The sequence below is a fragment of the Hemitrygon akajei genome, chromosome 3 (assembly GCF_048418815.1).
Source record: "Hemitrygon akajei chromosome 3, sHemAka1.3, whole genome shotgun sequence".
Lineage (NCBI taxonomy): Eukaryota > Metazoa > Chordata > Chondrichthyes > Myliobatiformes > Dasyatidae > Hemitrygon > Hemitrygon akajei.
In genome coordinates, this window is record NC_133126.1 from 433,484 (window position 1) to 456,515 (window position 23,032).

At 40.7% G+C, this 23,032-nt stretch overlaps 1 protein-coding gene across 2 annotated transcripts in view; it reads left to right on the top strand.

The window, feature by feature from the left end:
• The window catches only part of pomt2 (protein-O-mannosyltransferase 2), a 303,990-nt gene that overhangs the window by 72,640 nt on the left and 208,318 nt on the right, over nt 1–23,032 (top strand). For both annotated transcript variants that reach the window (XM_073039121.1, XM_073039122.1), the window contains one exon: nt 4,233–4,341. In XM_073039121.1, coding sequence (XP_072895222.1) covers nt 4,233–4,341 — 109 coding nt within the window. The remainder of the gene's footprint in view (nt 1–4,232; nt 4,342–23,032) is intronic.

A 23,032-nucleotide genomic window follows, 5' to 3' on the forward strand; every position in this document is an offset into this window, starting at 1 on the left:
AAGATTGGCATGAAATTATTCTGGAAATATTTAAAATGGAAAAGATGACCTACTCTTTGAGAATTCAAAAAGAAAAATGTAATCAAATTTGGAATAAATGGATTGAATTTATAACCCCAAAGCAAGCAGACTTTGGAGGACTCTCCTAATGATTTATACTGCTTTTCTCATCAACACAGTCTTATTGCTAACGTAAGCACCCTTGATTTGATTGTTTACTGTTTTTTTTTTGAAAACAGGGAATTAATGCAAGTAAATGAAAAGATTTGGGAAAGGGGAAAAATATGGAAAAATTAAATAAGTACATAAGGATTGGATAATTATGTTTGGGGGTAGGAGCAAACATGAACGAGTTAGGATATAAAATCCTGCAATGATAGTTACATAGGATTATATATAATATTTTGGACCAGAAGTAATGGTTCAGAAGAGATCCATGGAAATTATTATTAATCCACTATTATTACTATTTTTCTTAACAATTATTGTCATTGCTTAGTCTAATAGGGTGGAATTACAACTGCACATGATTATCTATTTAACTGCCTTATTACTTTTTATATTATCTCAATGTTGTACTTATGAATGTATAAAAAATTGTAGATTAAAATTACCGTAACTTACCTTGGTTATGTTGTGGGTCAAGGTAAGGTTGCTCCTGTTTAGGCAAAAATTCGAGCAATTTTAGAGACCCCCACTCCAATCGGGAAAAAATGTTTTATTTGCTATAAAAAAGCCTGTCTCAATTATATGTTCATTGTTGCTGATTTGTAACATATAAAATTAACCCTAGGTAATTTCTAAAGTAAGTACATGTTCCGTTCAGCATTGTGGGCTGAAGGGCCTGCATTGTGCAGTAGGTTTTCTATGTAACGACCTGGATATGGGGGTAGAAGGGTGGGTTGGCAAGTTTGCAGATGACACAAAGGTTGGTGGTGTTGTAGATAGTGTAGAGGATTGTCGAAGATTGCAGAGAGACATTGATAGGATGCAGAAGTGGGCTGAGAAGTGGCAGATGGAGTTCAATCCAGAGAAGTGTGAGGTGGTACACTTTGGAAGGACAAACTCCAAGGCAGAGTACAAAGTAAATGGCAGGATACTTGGGAATGTGGAGGAGCAGAGGGAACTGGGGGTACATGTCCACAGATCCCTGAAAGTTGCCTCACAGGTAGATAGGGTAGTTAAGAAAGCTTATGGAGTGTTAGCTTTCATAAGTCGAGGGATAGAGTTTAAGAGACGCGATGTAATGATGCAGCTCTATAAAACTCTAGTTAGGCCACACTTGGAGTACTTTGTCCAGTTCTGGTCACCTCACTATAGGAAGGATGTGGAAGCATTGGAAAGGGTACAGAGGAGATTTACCAGGATGCTGCCTGGTTTAGAGAGTATGGATTATGATCAGAGATTAAGGGAGCTAGGGCTTTACTCTTTAGAGAGAAGGAGGATGAGAGGAGACATGATAGAGGTGTAGAAGATATTAAGAGGAATAGACAGAGTGGACAGCCAGCGCCTCTTCCCCAGGGCACCACTGCTCAGTACAAGAGGACATGGCTTTAAGGTAAGGGGAGGGAAGTTCAAGGGGGATATTAGAGGAAGGTTTTTCACTCAGAGAGTGGTTTGTGCATGGAATGCACTGCCTGAGTCAGTGATGGAGGCAGATACACAAGTGAGGTTTAAGAGACTACTAGACAGGTATATGGAGGAATTTAAGGTGAAGGGTTATATTGGAGGCAGGGTTTGAGGGTCGGCACAACAATGTGTGCCGAAAGGCCTGTAATGTGCTGTACTATTCTATGTTCCATGTTTCGATTATTAAAAATGTTATATAAATCTATATGTAGTGGATAAATCCATAAATAAATAATCCATAAGTCCATAAATAGTGGCATATCTAGATAGCAGTGATAGGATTGGGCTGAGCCAGCATGGATTTACCAAGGGCAAATCATGCTTGACTAATCTATTGGAGTTTTTCGAGGATGTATCCAGGAAGTTGGACAAGGGAGATCCAGTGGATGTAGTGTACCTCAATTTTCAGAAGGCATTTGATAAGGTCCCACATAGGAGATTGGTGGGTAAAATCAGAGCTCATGACATTGGGGGTAAGATATTGATATGGATAGAAAACTGGTTGGCAGATAGAAAGCAAAGGGTAACGGTGAATGGGTGTTTCTCGGAATGGCAGGTGGTGACTAGTGGGGTGCCACAGGGCTCAGTATTGGGACCACAGCTGTTTACGATTTACATCAACGATTTAGATGAAGGCATTGAGAATAACTTCAGCAAGTTTGCTGATGATACTAAGCTGGGTGGCAGTGTGACATGTGATGAGGATGTTAGGAGAATTCAGGGTGACTTGGATAAGCTGAGTGAGTGGGCAGATACTTGGCAGATGACGTTTAATGTGAATAAGTGTGAGGTTATCCACTTTGGGAGTAAGAACAGGAAGGCAGATTATTATCTGAATGGTGTAGAGTTAGGTAAGGGAGAAGTACAAAGAGATCTAGGAGTCCTTGTTCATCAGTCACTGAAGGTGAATGAGCAAGTGCAGCAGGCAGTGAAGAAGGCTAATGGAATGTTGGCCTTTATTACAAAGGGAATTGAGTACAAGAGCAAGGAAATCCTTTTGCATTTGTACAGGGCCCTGGTGAGACCACACCTGGAGTATTGTGTACAGTTTTGATCTCCAGGGTTAAGGAAGGACATCCTGGCTGTAGAGGAAGTGCAGCGTAGATTCACGAGGTTAATTCCTGGGATGTCCGGACTGTCTTACGCAGAGAGGTTAGAGAGACTGGGCTTGTACACGCTGGAATTAAGGAGATTGAGAGGGGATCTGATTGCAACATATAAGATTATTAAGGGATTGGACAAGATAGAGGCAGGAAATATGTTCCAGATGCTGAGAGAGTCCAGTACTAGAGGGCATGGTTTGAGAATAAGGGGTAGGTCATTTAGGACAGAGTTAAGGAAAAACTTCTTCTCCCAGAGAGTTGTGGGGGTCTGGAATGCACAGCCTCGGAAGGCAGTGGAGGCCAATTCTCTGGATGCTTTCAATAAGGAGCTAGATAGGTATCTTATGGATAGGGGAATCAAGGGATATGGGGACAAGGCAGGAACTGGGTATTGATAGTAGATGATCAGCCATGATCTCAGAATGGCGGTGCAGGCTCGAAGGGCCGAATGGTCTACTTCTGCACCTATTGTCTATTGTATAAACTATACAAAGATGAGAAAATCTGCAAATGCTGGAAATCCAGAGCAATACAAACAAAATGCTGGAGGAACTCAGCCACCCTGGTAGCATCAATGGAAAAGTGTAAACAGTGAACTTTTTGGGTCAAGACCCTTTACATCAGATACAGTGCTGATGAAGGGTTTTGGCTCAAAAAGTCAACTGTCTACTCTTTTCCATGTTTAAGCTGTATATGTAATGTAAATGTATTTTGTGTTTATATTTGGGTCCCATTTCCAAGGTATCTTATTATATCAATGCAAATATTCCAAAATCCAGAAAAAAAACTGCAAAACACTTTCAGCCCCAAGCATTTTGGATAAGGAATGCACAACCTGTCCTCGGAAACCATTTAATATTCTTATAACAGCAGGGTGGAAGCTGTCTTTGAGCTTGTTGGTAGGTGTCTTCAGGCTTCTGTATCTGTTCGATGGAAGATGGGAGAAGAGAGAATATCTGGGGTGGTGATTATCCTGGCTGCTGTACTGAGGCAATGAAAAGTCTCACAAGCATGTTGCCAAGATTGGAGGGCTTGAGTTAGAATGAGAGATTGGATAGGCCAGAACTGTTTTCCTTTGAACAAAGGAAGCTGAAGGGTGACCTTTTTGAAGTCTATAAAATTATGAGAAACAGAGATGAGGAGGGTGAACAGTCTTTTTCCCTGGGCAGAGAAATCTGAAACTGGAGGGCACAAGGTGGGAGAAAGGATTTGAGGGATAGGTTTTCCACACTGAGGGTATTGGATGGAATGAACTGTCAGATGTAGTGCGAAGTAAATTGACAATGTTTAAAAGTCATTTGGATAGGCTCATGAATAGGAGAGGTTCAGAGGTGATGGGCCATGGCCAGTTGGATTGAAGGTCTGTTTCCATGCTTTAGAACTCTGTTAATCTCTGAAATGTAAATCCATTAGTGTACTCTCCACATTCCAGATGCTGTTTTCACATTTCTCATGATAACCTGTTCTCTTTCTGTGTGCTTTTCTTGTGAATATCTCCAGCTCTGTGCAATCCTGGGGTCTTGCCTCGTTCCCTTTGCATATCTCATTGTTTTGGAGCTGACCAGGTCACTTACTGCTGCACTTGTTGCTGCTGTTATTCTGATATTTGGTAAGTTTCTTACTGATTATATTTTAATATCTTGTTTCAATATGTTGGTGTCATTGGAGGAATTCAGATTATGCCAAGGTGTATATCCAAACAATCAAACTGTTTTTGTGAAATGGGCCCTTCGGGGCATGCAAAATGCCTTCTTTATTGCCTCATCCAATTGAGTTGCCACTTTCAGCAAACTATGGACTTACAACCTATTGTCTCTTTTCACTTGAGGCTCCTTGACATCCATTCACTTGCTTTATGTGTCATCCAGAATTGCACTTCCCAAAGTTCATTATGGTACACCTGTCATGATAAAGTTCCATTTGCCACTACTGTACTTAACCTTATAACTTTAATCCATGTCCTGCAGTATCCTAAAAGAATTTTCTTTGTTATGTACAACTCTGGTAATTTTTTTGTTGTCACTTACTCATAATCTAGCACAAAAAAAACTGCTGGTGTAACTTGCAAACACAAAGAAATCTCCAGATGCTGGAATTGCAAACACAAAGAAATCTGCAGATGCTGGAAATTCAAGCAACACACACAAAATGCTGGTGGAACGCAGCAGGCCAGGCAGCATCTATAGGGAGAACAGCCGACAGTGCTTCTCCCTATAGATGTTGCCTGATCTGCTGCATTCCACCAGCATTTTGTGTGTGTTGCTGGTGTAACTTAGCAGGTCAGGCAGCATCTGTGGAGGGAAATAGTTGATGATTCGGGAAGACTCTTGATCTGATTGGGTATTCAAATGATAGATTATTAGGTACAGTAGAGATGTCAGGGGTAAGTTTTTTATGCAGAGAGTGGTGAGTGTGTGGAATGGGCTGCTGGCAACGGTGGTGGAGGCGGATACGATAGGGTCTTTTAAGAGACTCTTGGACAGGTACATGGAGCTCAGAAAAATAGAGGGCTATGGGTAACCCTAGGTAATTTTTTTTGTGTAATTTTTTTTATTGAAGTTCATCATCAAACAAACATTTCCATAAGATGTATTTCAGGCATTGTACATATATATCATATATATCACAAATCTCCACAAAGTATTTATCTGAGGTATACACTTATAGAAAAGAGTGGAAAGAAAAAACAAGCAAAAGAACTATGTACAAGTAGGGAGTGATTTTTTTTTTACAACAGATTCATTGATTTGTGAGAATAAAATCAGGCCTGTGAGGCATTATGTAGTTAAACCATTTTTCCCAGTATAAATCAAATTGTTCCAGCTTATGGTTAACAGATGCTGTTATCTTCTCCATTTTGTAAATGTCCATTGTAATTTCCATCCATGTATTTAAAGTTGGGCTCTCCTGTGATAACCATTTCCTACTAAGAGTCTTTTTACCTGCCATCAACAGTATATTCGTTAAATATTTATATCTTTTCAACCATTCTTGAGGTATATATCCACAATATATGGTCTTACTCTCTAAGGGTATTTCACATTTAAAGATGTCTTGTAGGGCATTGTGTATCCCCCTCCAATAGTTTTTAATAACAGGGCAGTCCCAAAAAATATGATAATGATTTGCATTTTGATTTTCACAATTTCTCTAGCAAACAGGGAGGTTACTATCATAATGGGATTTCTGAGAGGGTGTAATAAAATATCTTATCAAGTTTTTCCATCCAAACTCCCTCCATTTCTGTGAACTGGTGCACTTCCATTGATAGCTCCATATTGTTGTCCATTCTTCCTCAGATATAATTATCCCTCCTTCCTTCTCCCATTTTGTTTTAATGTATGAAGTCGAATGTGTTTTAAGATTTGACAACCCCTTATACATGCTTGAAATGATTCTACTACCATTATCTGAATTATAGGCTTTTCTAAAGAGCTCTATCAGGCATGTATTTGCCTTGGTTATATTTTTAAGCGTCTTATTAACATATTGTCGCATCTGTAAATACTGATAAAAATTTTGTTTTTCTAATATGTGTTTCTCTTTAAGCATTTCAAAACTGAACAGTGTTCCTTCTTTCATTATGTTGCAAAGAACTGTTATTCCTTTAGCTGTCCAGTCCTTAAATCTAGCATCCAATTTATTTGGTGTAAAATCCGAGTCATATGCACACCATTTATCAGACCATTTAGGAATTGCAATATCTCCCTCTAGATTATATACTTTTATAGTAGTTTTCCATATTTTAAGAGTCAATTTCACCCATGGGTTATCAATAGTATGTACCTTTGCAGGTTGTTATCAGCCAAAATTGCTTGTATGGGGATAGGAAGTACTTGCTCCTCAATGTTTTTCCATTGAATGTCATATGATGGGTTACACCAACATATCACAGCTCTCAACTGTGCTGCAAAATAATAATCTCTACAGAAGGTAGGCCCCATCCCCCCCCTTTCCTTTGCTAATTGCAAAGTTTTAAGACAAACTCTAGGCCTTTTACCCTGCCAAATATACCTTGATAGCATCTTGTTCCATTCACTGAATTGATTTTGATTAATCTCTATTGGTAGGGTCTGAAAGAGATATAACAGTCTAGGCAGTATATTTATTTTAATAGACTCAATCCTTGAACTGAGACTGAAAAAAGGAATCAGATTCCATCTTGCCACATCTTCCTTAATTTTTTTTTATATAAAGGCTGATAATTATATTCTGATAATTTTGCCAAATCTTTTGGCATAATGATGCCCAAATATTTGAAAGACTCTGTGTGCCATGCCCAGGGGTATCGACTTTCAATTTCTCTTGGTGGGCTATAGTAATATAAAAGTAATTGGGTTTTTTCTATGTTGATCTTGTATCCTGATAATTGACCATATTGTTCAAAGGATTGCATCAGTTTAGGTAAAGAGTATGTTGGTTGCCCTAGATAGATCAAAATGTCATCCGCATAACAAGCCAATTTATGCTCTGTTCCTTTAATAGTAATTCCCCTGATATCTTCATTTTGTCTGATGTATTGAGCTAATGGTTGCAGATATAACACGAAGAGTAGTGGTGACCATGCACAACCCTGTCTCGTACCCCTTTCTAGGGTAAGACTATTTGATAAATATCCATTGATTTTAATCCTAACAGTAGGATTGTCATATAGTGTCTGTATAGTTTTAATAATTGTGTCTTGGAAACCAAATCTATGTAAAACTCTGTAAAGAAAATTCCAATTAGCCGAATCAAATGCTTTTTCAGCATCCACGCTTATCACGATTGCTTCGATTTAATTTTTTTGTATGTGATCCATAATGTGAAGTGTCCTTCGTATATTGTCTTGAGTCTGGCGTTGTCGTATAAAACCTGTCTGATCATTACATATCAGAATGGGTAGAAACTCCTCTAATCATTTGGCCATGATGGAGATAAATAATCTATAATCTACATGAAGAACGGATATTGGTCTAAATGACCCACATTCTATTTTATCCTTGTCTTCTTTCGGTATAGCTGAGATTATCGCTTTCTTCCAACTGGGTGGCATTTGTGCCTTTTTTAGAGCCCAGTTCAGTGTGGGGAGTAAAACAGGAATTAACTCATTTTAAAATTCTTTGTACCACTCTGCCGTATACCCATCTGATCCTGGTGACTTGCTTAATTTAAGCCTACTAATTGCAGTTTTTAATTCAACTTCAGTTATGTCAGCAGTCACCATTCTATTTTGTTCTTCGCTTAAAGTGGGTAACTGTAGAGAATTCAACAAGGTGTCAATTTGGGTTATGCTTCCCCCTGGAACTTTGGAATATAGAGTTTTGTAAAACACTTCAAAAGCTTCTTGAATTTCACTTAGCTTATTTTTTATCATTTTCGTTCTTGGGTCCCCAATTCTATGAATTGTATTTTCTGCTATCTTTTTTTTGTTTCCACGCCAGTATTTTCATAGATTTCGATCCACTTTCATAATGTCTCTGTTTCAGAAACATTAAATTTTTCCTGATTTCTTGCGTGGCCAATTTATTTATTTAATTCCTAATTCTTTTAATTTTCCCTAATGTATCCTTTGCCAAATTCAGTTTGTGTTTTTTCTCTAGTTCCTTTAGCCTATTTTATAATTCCTCTAATGTTTTATTCATTATTTTTTTCTTATATGAAGATATCGCTATAATTTTCCCTCTTAAGACCGCCTTCAGAGTATCCCATAAAACCAGAGGTGAAACCTCTCCATTATCATCAAATTCTAAGTAGAGACCAATTTCTTTTTAAATTTGTTCCTTAAAGTACAGATCATTGAGTAGACTTGAATTTAGTTTCCAAATAGTATTCTTTGGTTGTAGGTCAAAATCAACAGATAAATATATAGGTGCATGGTCACTTACATCTATTGTCCCAATTCCACAGGTGTTTATTTTGGCTTCGTCTTTTCCAAATGTTATGAAATAGTCTATTCTTGTATATACAGAATGGGGAGCAGAATAATGAGTGTAAACCCTTCTGTCGGGGGAAAGGTCCCTCCATATATCAATTAAACCAACATCCTCAAAAAGTGTATTAACTTTCTTATGTAAGGATTTTGTTTCATAGGTTTTTCTATTGGAAGAGTCTAAGTTTGGTTGTAATTGTAAATTTAAGTCTCCCCCACATATCAGGAGACCTTTGGTTTCTGTTACCATAATATCAGTAATTTTCTGAAAGAAACCAATATCACTTCCCGGGGGTGTGTATATATTCAATAGAGTAACTGAATTGCCATCTATATTCCCCCTTACCAGAATATATCTGCCCTCTTTATCTCCCATTTCGAATACTTTTTCAAAATTTAGCTTACTTGAGATAAGAATAGCAACTCCTCTCCTATGTCCTGATTTATATGAGGAGAAAAACAGATTAGTGAAGCCCATTCTCTTCAGTTTTTTATGCTCATTATCACTTAAATGAGTTTCCTGTAAATATACTACATGGGCTTGTTCTTTTCTCATTTTGGATAAAATTCTCTTACGTTTGATTGGATTTAATAGCCCATTTACATTAAAAGAAATGAATTTTACCTTGTCCTTAGCCATTTGTATTTATCTGTCAATGTATCATTGAAATTAGAATAAAACTTAATCGATCTACTCCCTGAACAAATAAGAACCAAGAAACGCAAATGATAACAAAAATGGCAATGAACGTGTGATTCCAAGGCTGAGGTCTCTAGTAGATGACCCTGCGTTGAGCTAGAGGAAATGTCTAGCTGTGGGGGATAACCGCTCCTACTTGTGAGTCAGTGAACAAATCCATTACACAGAAAAGATTTCCCTGTGTACTCCTCCTATATATATATATACATACACACACATATATATTCTCATTTTGGTGGGGAAAAAGGAGTAAATGAGCGAATAAAGAATAACAACTAAGTAATATAACATCCACATTATAATAAGTATTTCTCGAGATAGGTATATCATCATGTACTTCTGCTTCTGTTTAGCTTCTCAACATTTTTAAAGTTAGCCAAACCTTATGGCTCTTCTGAAGGGGGTGAGGACTGTCTTTGGGAAACTCCCGGTCTCTTCCTGATATACTTCTCTCGGCCTCCTCCCATTTCCTGCCTTCTCGATTCTCGCATTATTTCCCAAGTGGAGCGGGATAATTCCTCAGTCAGGCTTTCCCTCGGTTTGGTCACACTGACGGGCAACCCTCTGGCCTTCATATCTGTAGTCGCCTCTTCCACTGTCTGGTACAACCGCGTCTCGTTGTCATAAAACACTCGAAGTTTAGCAGGGTACGGAGTTTGAAATCTAATCTTATTTTGCTTTAGTACTCGCTTTACTTCAGAGTATTCTTTGCATTTCTGGAGGACCGTGGGGGGTAATCTTGGTCAAAATATATTAATTTATCCTCTAAAAACACTCTCTTCTTACCCCAGGCCCTTCTTAGAATCTCTGCCTTGGTACTGTACCGAAGGAATTTAATTATTATTGAGCGTGGCTTTCTATCCTGGGTAGGTTTTGGGACTAACGCGCGGTGGGCTCTTTCGACTTCCAGCTTCATAGCCGGGGGAAGATCCAGCGCGTCCCGCAGTAACTTTCCAACAAACTCCGTCATAGACGAGCCCTCCGCTCCTTCAAGAACGTTGTAGGTTCTGATATTTTTCCGCCGTGATTTTCTCTCCAGGTCTAGCAGTTTACCTTCTTGGTGATGTATTATTTTTATTGTCTTACTCAGTATCCGTTCCACGTTTTGAACGTGATCTTCCACCTTCTCAATTCGAGTCTCTGCCACTGCTATTTTTTGATTAACGCTGGCAAGCTCTGCCTTAATATCACGAAGCTGCTGGTTTATATCATTCTGGACCTCCATTATTTCTTTCAGGATTTCGAAGATATTCACTGCTTTGTCTGAACGAGGCCCAGCAGCCGCCTCGCTAGCACGCGGTTGGGTCGGAGAGCCGCTCACTGCACTCCTCTCAGACGCAGGTTCCGCAGTGTCGCTTTTTTTATTTCCATTTCTTTTCCCCATTCTTGCCCCTCTTTTCAGTTCAAATATCTTTTGAAAAATATTATATTTGATGGGATAACGGGGCTTAATACGCATTTTTCTGGAGGAGCTAGTGACTTAAGCCGCCATTCTCGACAATGACTTCACCGGAAAACCCTAGGTAATTTCTAAGGTAAGGACATGTTCGGCACAGCTTTGTGGGCCGAAGGTCCTGTATTGTGCTGTAGGTTTTCTATGTTTCTATGTATGTTTGGTTCCACCAAACCTATTTTGTAAGCATAAGACATAGGAGCAGAATTAGACCATTTGGCCCATTGAGGCTGCTCCACTATTCCATCGTGGTGATTTATTATCCCTCTCAACCCCATTCTCTTGTCTTCTCCCCATAAACCTTTCATGCTTTGACTAATCAAGAACTTATCAATCTCCATCTTAAACATTCCCAATGACTTGACCTCCACGGCTGTCATTGGCAATGAATTACATAATTTTCTTAGCCTCTAGGTAAAGAAATTCCTCCTCATCTCTGTTCCAGATGAACATCCCTCTATTCTGATGCTGTGCCTTCTGGTCCTAGACTCCTGACTCCCCCATGATTGGAAGCATCCTAACCACATCCATCTATCCAGGACTTTCAATATTAGATAGGTTTCAGTGAGATTTCCCCCACATTCTTTTGTATGTCAGTGAGTTCAGATCCAGACCATCAAACGCTGCTCATACGTTAACTCATTCATTTCAGGAATCATTCTTGTGAACCCCTTTGGACCTTCTCCATTACCAACACATCCTTTCGTAGATAAGGGGCCCAAAATTGCTCACAATACTCCAAGTGCAGCCTCATAAACCATTACATCCTCGGTCTTATATTCTGGATCTCTTGAAATGAATGCTAAGGTTGCATTTGCTTTCCTTACCGCAAACTTAACCTGCAAGTTAACCTTTAGGGAATCCTGCATGAGGACTCCAAGTCCCATTTTACACTTGCAATTCCTTAGCTTTATCTTAGCAAAGATTCTGTCTCCTTTCCAATCCTCTGTCTCCTTTTTTGAACAATTTGATTTCATTTTTTACCAACAGAGCAGGACCACCCCTTCTGCTTTCCTACATTTCCTTTTGATACGGTGCGCATTCTTGGATGTTAAACTCCCAATATGATCTTCAACCATGGCTCAAGTGATGCTCACAATGTCAGAGCCGCTAATCTCTAATTGTGCTACGAGATCATCTACTCTATTTCGTCTACTACATGCATTCAAATATAACATATGTAGTCGTGTTTTCATCACCCTTTTCAATTTTAGACCATTTCAAAGGAGCAGAATTAGGCAGTTGCTAAGGACGTAGTAAATACCTCAGCTCAGGCCCCTGCAATTTCTGCACTAGCCTCCTACGAGTTCACAGGTTCTGGTGATTTATCCACCCTATTTTAGACCATAAAACCATAAGATATAGGAGCAGAATTAGGCAATTTTCTCATCATATCTGCTCTGCCATTTCATCATACCTGATCTATTTTTTCTCTCAGCCCCAATCTGCTGCCTTCTCCATATGTACCCCTTCATGCCCTGACCAGTCAAGAATTTACCAATCTTTGCCTTAAAATATATGTGAGCTCTTGGCCTCCTGTGGCAACAAATTCCACAATTTCTCCACACTTTGGCTAAAGACATTCCTCCTCATCTCCATTCCAAAAGGATGCCCCCGTATCCTGAGGCTATGTCCTCTGGTCTTAGATTCTTCCACCAAAGAAAACATTCTCTCCACATCCACTCTATCAAGGCTTTTCAACATTTGATAGGTTTCAATGAGGTGACCCTCATTCTTCTGAATTCCAGTGAATACAGGCCCAGAACCATCAAGTGCTCTTCATCTGTCAAGCTATTCAAACCTGGAATCTTTTTCGTAAATCTCCTTTGAACCCTTTCTAGTTTCAGCACATCCTTTCTAAGATAAGGGGCCAAAACAACTTACAATACCCCAAGTGAGGATTCACCAGTGCTTTTGCATCTATATTATACTTCAACTCATCCCACTGACTTCAATTTTGTCCTATCGTGCCTGTCTTTTTTGACAGTCTCAGTACACACTGCATCTACCTGCAAGGTTATTGGTGCCCCTTGAGTTAAGGTGTAATCTGTCGTTTTTGTACAGGCCATACTTTCCCCAGAAGAGATCCTAATGATCCAGAAATCTGAAACCCTGTCCCCTGCACTAATTCCTCAGACGTACCTTCGTCTGCCAAATCTTTCTACCAAACTCCTCCTTTCTTCAGAACCTCATCCCTTTTCCTACCTACGTAGTTTGTACCACTATGTACCCACGGAGGGGAAAACACTGTTCTTGAAAAGTTGATCATGTGTCTTCAGACTCTTGTACCTTACCCCAATGATAGCAATGTCCCAGTTGGCGAGGGGCCTCCATGATGGATGTGGCCTTTTTGAGGCATTGCTTTTTGAAGATATCTTCAATGCTTGGTAATCTTTTGCCTGCGATAGAGCTGGCTGAGTATGCAACCTCTGAAGCCTCTTAGAATCCTGTGCATTGATGCCTCCTTCCCAGATGATGCTGCAACTAATCAGGATGGCAGTCAAGGGAGCAATGAAAGGCAGATGGGGCAGTCTGTTCTTTGTACAGTGAATGGGCAGAACCAGGAGGTGGAGAGGAGCAAAAAAAAAGCTGATAGGTGGCTGCGGACAGGGTGGCATATGATAAGAACAAAAATGGGTGGACTGAAAGGAAAACATGAGAGTACTTGAAACTTGAAAATTCAGTATTTACATCTCATATCTCACCTGGGTAATCCACAACACTGCCAAGAACATTGAATTTTCCATCTTCAGATACCATATGCTCCCTTCTCTGCTGATCCACCCATGTTCTCTCTCCCATTCTGCACATCACTGCCACTGAGGAGACGTTGGATTTCATAGAGGGAGAGAGAGTTCAAAAGTTGCGAGCAGGGACAACTGAGACATTCTGCATGCAAGGAGGCGTTGGATTGCGCATAATTAGGCACCTGGCAAGGGCCAACATAAAGAGTGGAGTGGCCATTGTAGGAGTGTGCCAATGTTTGAGTTGTGAGATTAGGCTTTGACTCTTGGAGGCTTTAGCAAGGAGAGGCAAAGTTTGTTGGAAGATGCGCACATTTCATTGCAAGGTGGGGTGTGTCAGGAATGGACAGGAGGAGGAGTATAGGAAACTGATACAGGACTTTGTGATATGGTGCAACTCAAACTACCTGCGTCTCAATGTCACCAAGACCAAGGAGATGGTGGTGGACTTTAGGAGATCTAGGCCTCATATGGAGCCAGTGATCATTAATGGAGAATGTGTGGAGCAGGTTAAGACCTACAAGTATCTGGGAGTACAGTTGGACGAGAAGCTAGACTGGACTGCCAACACAGATGCCTTGTGCAGGAAGGCACAGAGTCGACTGTACTTCCTTAGAAGGTTGGCGTCATTCAATGTCTGCAGTGAGATGCTGATGATGTTCTATAGGTCAGTTGTTGAGAGCGCCCTCTTCTTTGTGGTGGCGTGTTGGGGAGGAAGCATTAAGAAGAAGGACGCCTCACGTCTTAATAAGCTGATAAGGAAGGCGGGCTCTGTCGTGGGCAAAGTACTGGAGAGTTTATCATCGGTAGCTGAGCGAAGGGCGCTGAGTAGGCTACGGTCAATTATGGAAAACCCTGAACATCCTCTACATAGCACCATCCAGAGACAGAGAAGCAGTTTCAGCGACAGGTTACTGTCGATGCAATGCTCCTCAGACAGGATGAAGAGGTCAATACTCCCCAATGCCATTAGGCTTTACAATTCAACTGCCAGGACTTAAGAACTTTTTTAAAGCTATTATTAATGCTTTTTGAGTTAGTGATTTAGATGCATATCATATTATTACTGAGTTAAGTATTGTATGTAATGAGTTTTTGCTACAACAAGTGTATGGGACATTGGAAAAAATGTTGAATTTCCCCATGGGGATGAATAAAGTATCTATCTATCTATCTATCTATCTATGTATTCTGAGCATAGATTAGCACAATGAATTTAAGACATTATCGCCATTAGTGAGACTTGGTTGTAGGAGGGGCAGGACTGGCAGCTCAGTGTTCTGGGGTTTCATTGTTTTACATGTGATGGAGGGAAGGAACTGAAGGGGGAGGGTGGCATTACTAATCAGAGAAAATATCACAGCAGTGCTTAGTCTGGATAGACTGGAGAACTCATTTAGTGAGACTTTATGAGTAGAACTGAGGAATAATAATGAGATAGCCACATTAATGAGATTATATTGTAGACCACCCAATAGTCAGCAGGATTTAGAGGAACAAATTTGTAGAGAGATTGTGGACTGTTGAAAGCTCAAAAGTTCAAAGTAAATGTTGTTATCAGAGTGCATACACATCACCACATACAAACCTGAGATTCTTTATCCTATGGGCAAACTTGCAAGTTTATAGAAAAGTAACTGTAAACAGAATCAATGAACAACAATCTGTAAAGGCAAGTATTAAAAAAGAGCAATAAATAACAAGAATGAAATGACAAGATGAAGAGTCTTCAATGTTAGACCATTGGTTGTGAGAACCAATGTAGTTATCACCTTCAGTTCAAGAGCCTGACGGTTGAGACGTAGTTAGAAAAATAGAGGGCTACGGGTGACCTTAGGGAATTTCTAAGTAAATACATGTTCGGCACAGCTTTGTGGGCTGAAGGGCCTGTATTGTGCTGTAAGTTTTCTATGTTTGTATGTAGTAACTGTTCTTGAACCTATTGGTGTGAGTCCTGAAGCACTTGTACCTTCTATCTGATGGCAGCAGTGAGAAAAGAGCATGAACTGGGTGGTGAGGATCTTTGATGATGGATGCTGCTTTTCTACAGCAACGTTTCATGTAGATGTGCAGAGGAGATTTACAAGATTTACAAGGATGTTGCTTGGATTGGGGAGCATGCCTTATGAGAATAGGTTTAGTGAACTCAGCCTTTTCTCCTTGGAGTGATGGAGGATGAGAGGTGACCTGATAGAGGTGTATAAGATGATGAAAGGCATTGATCGTGTGGATAGTCAGAGGCTTTTTCCCAGGGCTGAAATGGTTGCCACAAGCGGACACAGGTTTAAGGTGCAAACACGAGAAAGTCTGCAGATGCTGGAGATTCAAACAACAACACACACAAAATGCTGGTGGAACACAGCAGGCAAGGCAGCATCTAAAGGGAGAAGCGCTGTCGACGTTTCAGGCCGAGACCCTTCGTTAGGACTAACTGAAAGGGAAGATAGTAAGAGACTTGAAAGTAGTGGGGGGAGGGGGAAATGCAAAATGATAGGAGAAGACCGGAGGGGGTGGGGTGAAGCTAAGAGCTGGAAAGGTGATTGGCGAAAATGATACAGAGCTGGAGAAAGGAAAGGATCATGGGATGGGAGGCCTCGGGAGAAAGAAAGGGGGGGAACACCTGAGGGAGATGGAGAACAGGCAAACAACTAAATATGTCAGGGATGGGGTAAGAAGGGGGGGAGGAGCATTAACGGAAGTTAGAGAAGTCAATGTTCATGCCATTAGGTTGGGGGCTACCCAGCCGGTATATAAGGTGTTGTTCCTCTGACCTGAGTTTGGATTCATTTTGACAGTAGAGGAGGCCATGGATAGACATATCAGAATGGGAATGGTCCTACCAAAATGTAGCACCTCACACTTATCAGCATTAAACTCAAACTGCCTTCATTCAGCCCACTCTTCTAACTGGCCTAAATCTCTCTGCAAACTTTGAAAACCTACTTCATTATCCACAATGCCACCTACCTTAGTATCATCTGCAAACTTACTAATCCAATTTATCACCCCATCATCCAGATCATTAATGTATATGACAAACAACATTGGACCCAGTACAGATCCCTGAGGCATATCACTAGTCACTGGCCTCCAACCTGACAAACAGTTATCCACCACTACTCTCTGGCATCTCCCATGCAGCCACTGTTGAATCCATTTTACTACAATATTAATACCTAATGATTGAACCTTCTTAACTAACCTTCTGTGCGGAACCTTGTCAAAGGCCTTACTGAAGTCCATATAGACAACATCCACTGCTTTACCCTCGTCAACTTTCCTTGTAACCTCTTTAAAAAATTCAAAGATTTGTCAAACATGACCTTCCACGCACAAATCCATGTTGACTGTTCCTAATCAGACCCTGTCTATCCAGATAATTATATATACCATCTCTAAGAATACTTTCCATTAAATTACACACCATTGACGTCAAACTGACAAGCCTATAATTGCTAGGTTTACTCTTAGAACCATTTTTAAACAATGGAACCACATGAGCAATACGCCAGTCCTCCAGCACCATCCCTGTTTCTAATGACATTTGAAATATTTCTGTCAGAGCCCCTGCTATTTCTACACTAACCTCCCTTGAGGTCCTAGGCCATATCCTGTCAGGACCCAGAGATTTATCCACTTTTATATTCCTTAAAAGCACCAGTACTTCCTCCTCTTTAATCATCATAATTTCCATAACTTCCCTACTTGTTTCCCTTACCTTACACAATTCAATATCCTTCTCCTTAGTGAATACCCAAGAAAAGAAATTGTTCAAAATCTCCCCCATCTCTTTCGGCTCCACACATAGCTGTCCACTCTGATTCTCTAAGGAACCAATTTTATCCCTCACTATCCTTTTGCTATTAATATAACTGTAGAAACCCTTTGGATTTATTTTCACCTTACTTGCCAAAGCAACCTTGAATCTTCTTTTAGGTTTTCTAATTTCTTTCTTAAGATTCTTCTTACATTCTTTATATTCCTCAAGCACCTCATTTACTCCATGCTGCCTATATTTATTGTAGATATCTCTCTTTTTCCTAACCAGTTTTCCAATATCCCTTGAAAACCATGGCTCTCTCAAACTTTTAACCTTTCAACCTAACAGGAACATAAAGATTCCGTACCCTCATGATTCCTCCCTGTTCTGGTGGTCAAAGTGAATGTAGAAGGTATTGAGCTCATTTGGAAGCAGTTTTGCTGGTCCTGTGTTGCTAGATTTAACTTTATAGAAGGTTATGGCATTCAAACACTGCCACAGCAGTCAAACATCCTTCGTGATTCCAGTCTAATTCAATAAAAGACAACTAAAAAAGCTGTCAGGGAGGAAAAGATGCAATATGAGGACAAACAAGCCAATAATATAAAGCAGGATACAAATTTTTTTTTCAGTTATATGAAAAGTAAAAAGGAGGTGAGAGTTGATATTGGACCACAGGAAAATGATACTGGTGAGATAGTAATGGGGACAAAGAAATGGCAGATGAACTTAATGAGTACTTTGCATCTGTCTTCACTGTGGAAGACAGTAGCAGTGTGCCAGGTTTCAGGAGTGTGCGCCATTGCTATTACAAAGAAAAAAGTGCAAAGCAAACTGAAAGATCTTAAGGTGGATAAGTCACCTGGTCCTGATGACTACATCCTAGAGTCTTGTGAGAGGTTGCTGAAGAGATGCATTGGTTATGATCTTTTCAAGAGTTACTTGATTCTGGCACGGTCCCAGAGGACTGGAAGATTGCAAATGTCACTGCACTCTTTAAGAGGGGAGGAAGACAAAGTAATGCAAATTATAGGCCAGTTAGCCTAACCTCAGCATTTGGGAAAGTGTTGTAGTTTATTTTTAAGGATGAGGTTTCTGGGTACTTGGAGACTAATGATAAAATGAGTCAAAGTCATCATGGTTTACGTAAAGTGAAATTGTGGCTGACAAATCTGTTATAGTTCTTCGAGGAAGTAACCTGCAGGTTGGATGAAGAGGCAGTGGTTGTCATTTACTAGAATTTTGAAAAGGCGTTTTATAAGGATGCTTAAGAAGATAAAATACTATGGCATTACAGGAAAGATACTGGCGTGGATGGCGGAATGGCTGACAGGCTGGAAGCAGTGAGTGGGAATAAAAGGAGCCATTTTTGGTTGGCTGCCGGTGTCTAGTGGTGTTCCTCAAGAGTCAGCATTGGGACCGCAACTTTTCACATTGTTTGTCAATGGTTTGGATAATGGAACAGATGGTTTTGTGGCAAAGGTAGGTGGAGGAGTAGGTAGTGCTGAGGAAATAATGTGATTGCAACAGGGAAAGTTGGAAGAATGGGCAAAAAAGTGGCAGATGGAATAAGTGTATGATAATACATTTTAGTAAAAGGAGCAATAGTGCAGACTCTTAACTAAATGGGGAGAAAATTCAAACATCGGAGTTGCAGAGGGACTAATGGCTGCACAAGAACAGGTGCTGAGCACGATAGCAATAGAAACAAGGATCTGTCACACCAGATAAGATCCAAGATGCAGACTGTGCAAGGAATCTGCTGAAACCATCCAGCACATTATAGTAGGGTGCAAGATGTAACCAGGGACAGCATACACTGAATGGCACAACAAAGTTGCAAGAATTATGTACAGAAACATCTGTGCTGTCCATGGATTGGACACCCACGTCCAATTGGGAAGCACCGGAGAAGGTAGTGGAGAGTGACAGAGCTAAGATCCTGTGGGACTTACAAACACAGACTGATAAGCAGGTACTGGCCAACCAACTAGGCATAGTAATACTGGACAAGGAAAGGAAGAAAGCAATAGCAATAGATGTGGCAATCCTGAATGAAAGAAATGTCAGGAAGAAAGAATGAGAAGCTGGAGAAATACCAGGGTTTGAAAGATCAGATAGATAGAATGTGGAAAGTTAAAGCCAGAGTAATCCCAGTGGTGATAGGAGCACTTGGAACTATGACAATCGACAGTAGGTGCAGGAGTAGGCCATTTGACCCTTCTAGCCAGCACCGCCATTCACTGTAATCATGGCTGATCATACACAATCAGTACCCCATTCCTGCCCTCTCCCCATATCCCTTGACCCCACTATCTATAAGAGCTCTATCTAACTCTCTCTTGAATGCATCCAGAGACTTGGCCTCCACTGCCTTCTGGGGCAGAGCATTCCACATATCCACCACTCTCTGGGTGAAAAAGTTTTTCCACATCTCTGTTCTAAATGGCCTACCCCTTATTCTTAAACTGTGGCCTCTAGTTCTGGACTCACCCATCAGCGGGTACGTGCTTCCTGCCTCCAGCATGTCCAATCCCTTAATAATCTTATATGTTTCAATCAGATCCCCTCTCATCCTTCTAAATTCCAGTGTATACAAGCCCAGTCGCTCCAATCTTTCAACATATGACAGTCCCGCCATTCCGGGAATTAACCTTGTGAACCTACGCTGCACTCCCTCAATAGCAAGAATGTCCTTCCTCAAATTTGGAGACCAAAACTGCACACAATACTCCAGGTGTGGTCTCACCAGGGCCCTGTACAGCTGCAGAAGGACCTCTTTACTCCTGTACTCAATTCCTCTTGTTATAAAAGCCAGCATGCCATTAGCTTTCTTCACTGCCTGCTGTACCTGCATGCTTGCTTTCATTGACTGATGTACAAGAACACCTAGATCTCGTTGTACTTCCCCTTTTCCTAACTTGACTCAATTTAGATAGTAATCTGCCTTCCTGTTCTTGCCACCAAAGTGGATAACCTCACATTTATCCACATTAAACTGCATCTGCCATACATTTGCCCACTCACCCAACCTGTCCAAGTCACCCTGCATTCTCATAACATCCTCCTGACATTTCACACTGCCACCCAGCTTTGTGTCACCAGCAAATTTGCTAATGTTACTTGGACTGGGAAGGTGGCTCCAGCAAATCCTGGGAACAACATTTGAGATCTCGGTCCAGAAGAGTGCACCACTCGGAACAAGGATACTGACTCTCTCCCCCGATCCTGATCTTAATTCCGATCTTTCAAGGAAGTCTCACAAGTCGGTTTCCTCTAAACGAGATTGGTCAGGGTTCACTTGGATCATGCATCTATAGGGATCCCACCCTTGTTGCCAGATTGTCATAGGAATTTACTACTGCCAATTAGACTTGAACAAAGACAGCCTGGTACTCGATTTAATTACTGTATCGTACGATCATGGAGAGCCCACGAAGAGACTGCTAAAGCGAGGACAGGCATGGTCTTTTATAGCTTAAAATACACATAGTTCAGCAGTTTTCAGGGGTCAAGAGTTCCTGCTTAGACCTAATCGACAAGGATCCAGATGCTTCTATACCTTACACAAAATTAGATAAAGGGTCCCAATATACATAGTCAGTTCCCCATTAATTAGAAGAAACCAAGCTCTTAGTCCTGTAGCCTTGAAGGGCGAGTGTTCCTCCATACACACAAAATCCATGTGTTATCAATTCTTACTACTTGTGTGCATTATTAGTTCATATTTCTACCAGAACTTATTGCTAATTAGTATGACCAGACAACCCCGTCTGTATCTTACCCTGCTATTCTCATGATTTTGTTAACCCTTAATTCTCAGGTTTAGTTTTCGCTCACAGAGTTGGACAAGACATTATTCAGTATCATTATATGACATGGGTGATCATGGTCTGTTATCTATCTTTAATATGAGATGTTCTAATAGAAACCTAGAAAACTTACAGCACAATACAAGCTCAACAGCCCACAATGCTATGCCAAACATGTACTTAGTTTAGAAATTACATATTTTTCATAGCTCTGTATTTTTTTAAGCTCCATGTACCTATCCAAGAGTCTCTTAAAAGACCCTATTGTATCCGCCTCCACTACAGTCACTGGCAGCCTATTCCATATACTCACCGCTCTCTGTGTAAAATATTTAACCCTGACATCTCCTCTGTACGTACTTCCAAGCGCCTTAAAACTGTGCCCTCTCGTGTTAGCCATTTCAGCCCTGGGTAAAAGCCTCTGACTATCCACACGATCAATGCCGCTGATCATCTTATACACCTCTATCAGGTCACCTTTCATTCTCCGCCACTCCAAGGAGAAAAGGCTGAGTTCACTCAACCTATTCTCACAAGGCATATGCTCCTCAATAGACAACATCCTTGTAAATCTTCTCTGCACCCTTTCTGTGTTTTCCACATCCTTCCTATAGTGAGGTGACTGGAACTGAGCACAGTACTCCAAGTGGTGTCTGACCAGGGTCCTGTAAGTTGTAACATTACCTTTTGGCTCTTGAACTCAATCCCGTGGTTGATGAAGGCCAATACACCGTATGCCTTATTAACCATACAGTCAACCTGCGCAGTCTCTTTGAGTCTCCTATGGTCTTGGACCCCAAGATCCCTCTGATCTTCCACACTGTCAAGAGTAATCCTCCACGCTTCAAGAGTAAGCTTTTCAAAATGTTTGCCTGGCCATCCCTTAATGTAACTCATAAATGTTACATGCTCTTACTTGTGACTTTTCCTTCCATCAATTTTCCTGAAACTGCAAGATGTTTGAGCTTCCCTTTCCTCAGTACATGTCCCAGAAATTCCAGCTGCCATTTCCTGATTGATGATATCAACTCTCTTATTCCGGCTTTTTGCAACACTTAGTCATTTGTAACTCTGTCCTTCCATGATATTTTCATCATTATTCTCAAAAACCAAATTTCTGCAGCTTCAAGTCTACCCTCAGTTTGCTTCTGTATGTTATTGGTGATGTCCAATTTGGATTATTGTGTGCAGTTTTGGTCACCTACTTACAGGAAAAATATCAGTCAAATCAAAAGAGTGTAGAGAAAATTTACAAGGATTTTGTCAGGAGTTGAGGCCCTGTGTTTTCGGGAAAGGTTGAGCAGGTTGGGACATTATTCCCCACAGTGTAGAAGAATGAGAAAGATTTGATTGAGGTATACAAAATTATAATGGGTATGGATAGTTCATAAGACATAGCAGCAATTAGAACATTCAGCCCATTCAGTCCACTTCATCATTTCATCATGGCTGATCCTGGATCCTATTCAACCCCATACACCTGCCCTCTCACCTTGATGTCCTGTCCAATTAGGAATCTATCAACTCCTACTTTAAATATACCCACAGACTTGGCCTCCACCACAGTCTGTGGCAGAGCATTCCACAGATTCACCACTAGCTAAAAAAAAATTCCTCCTTACTGTAGTTAGGGGGTCAGACAGGCGATTCTGTGGACGCAGGAAGGAAACTCAGATGGTAGTTTGCCTCCCAGGTGCCAGGGTCCGGGATGTTTCAGATCACGTTCAAGATATCCTGCGGTGGGAAGGAGAACAGCCACAGGTTATGGTACATATTGGTACCAATGACATAGATAGGAAAAGGGAAGAGGTCCTGAACAAAGACTACAGGGAGTTAAGAAGGAAGTTGAGAAGCAGGACCACAAAGATAGTAATCTCGGGATTGCTGCCTGTGCCATGTGACAGTGAGAATAGGAATAGG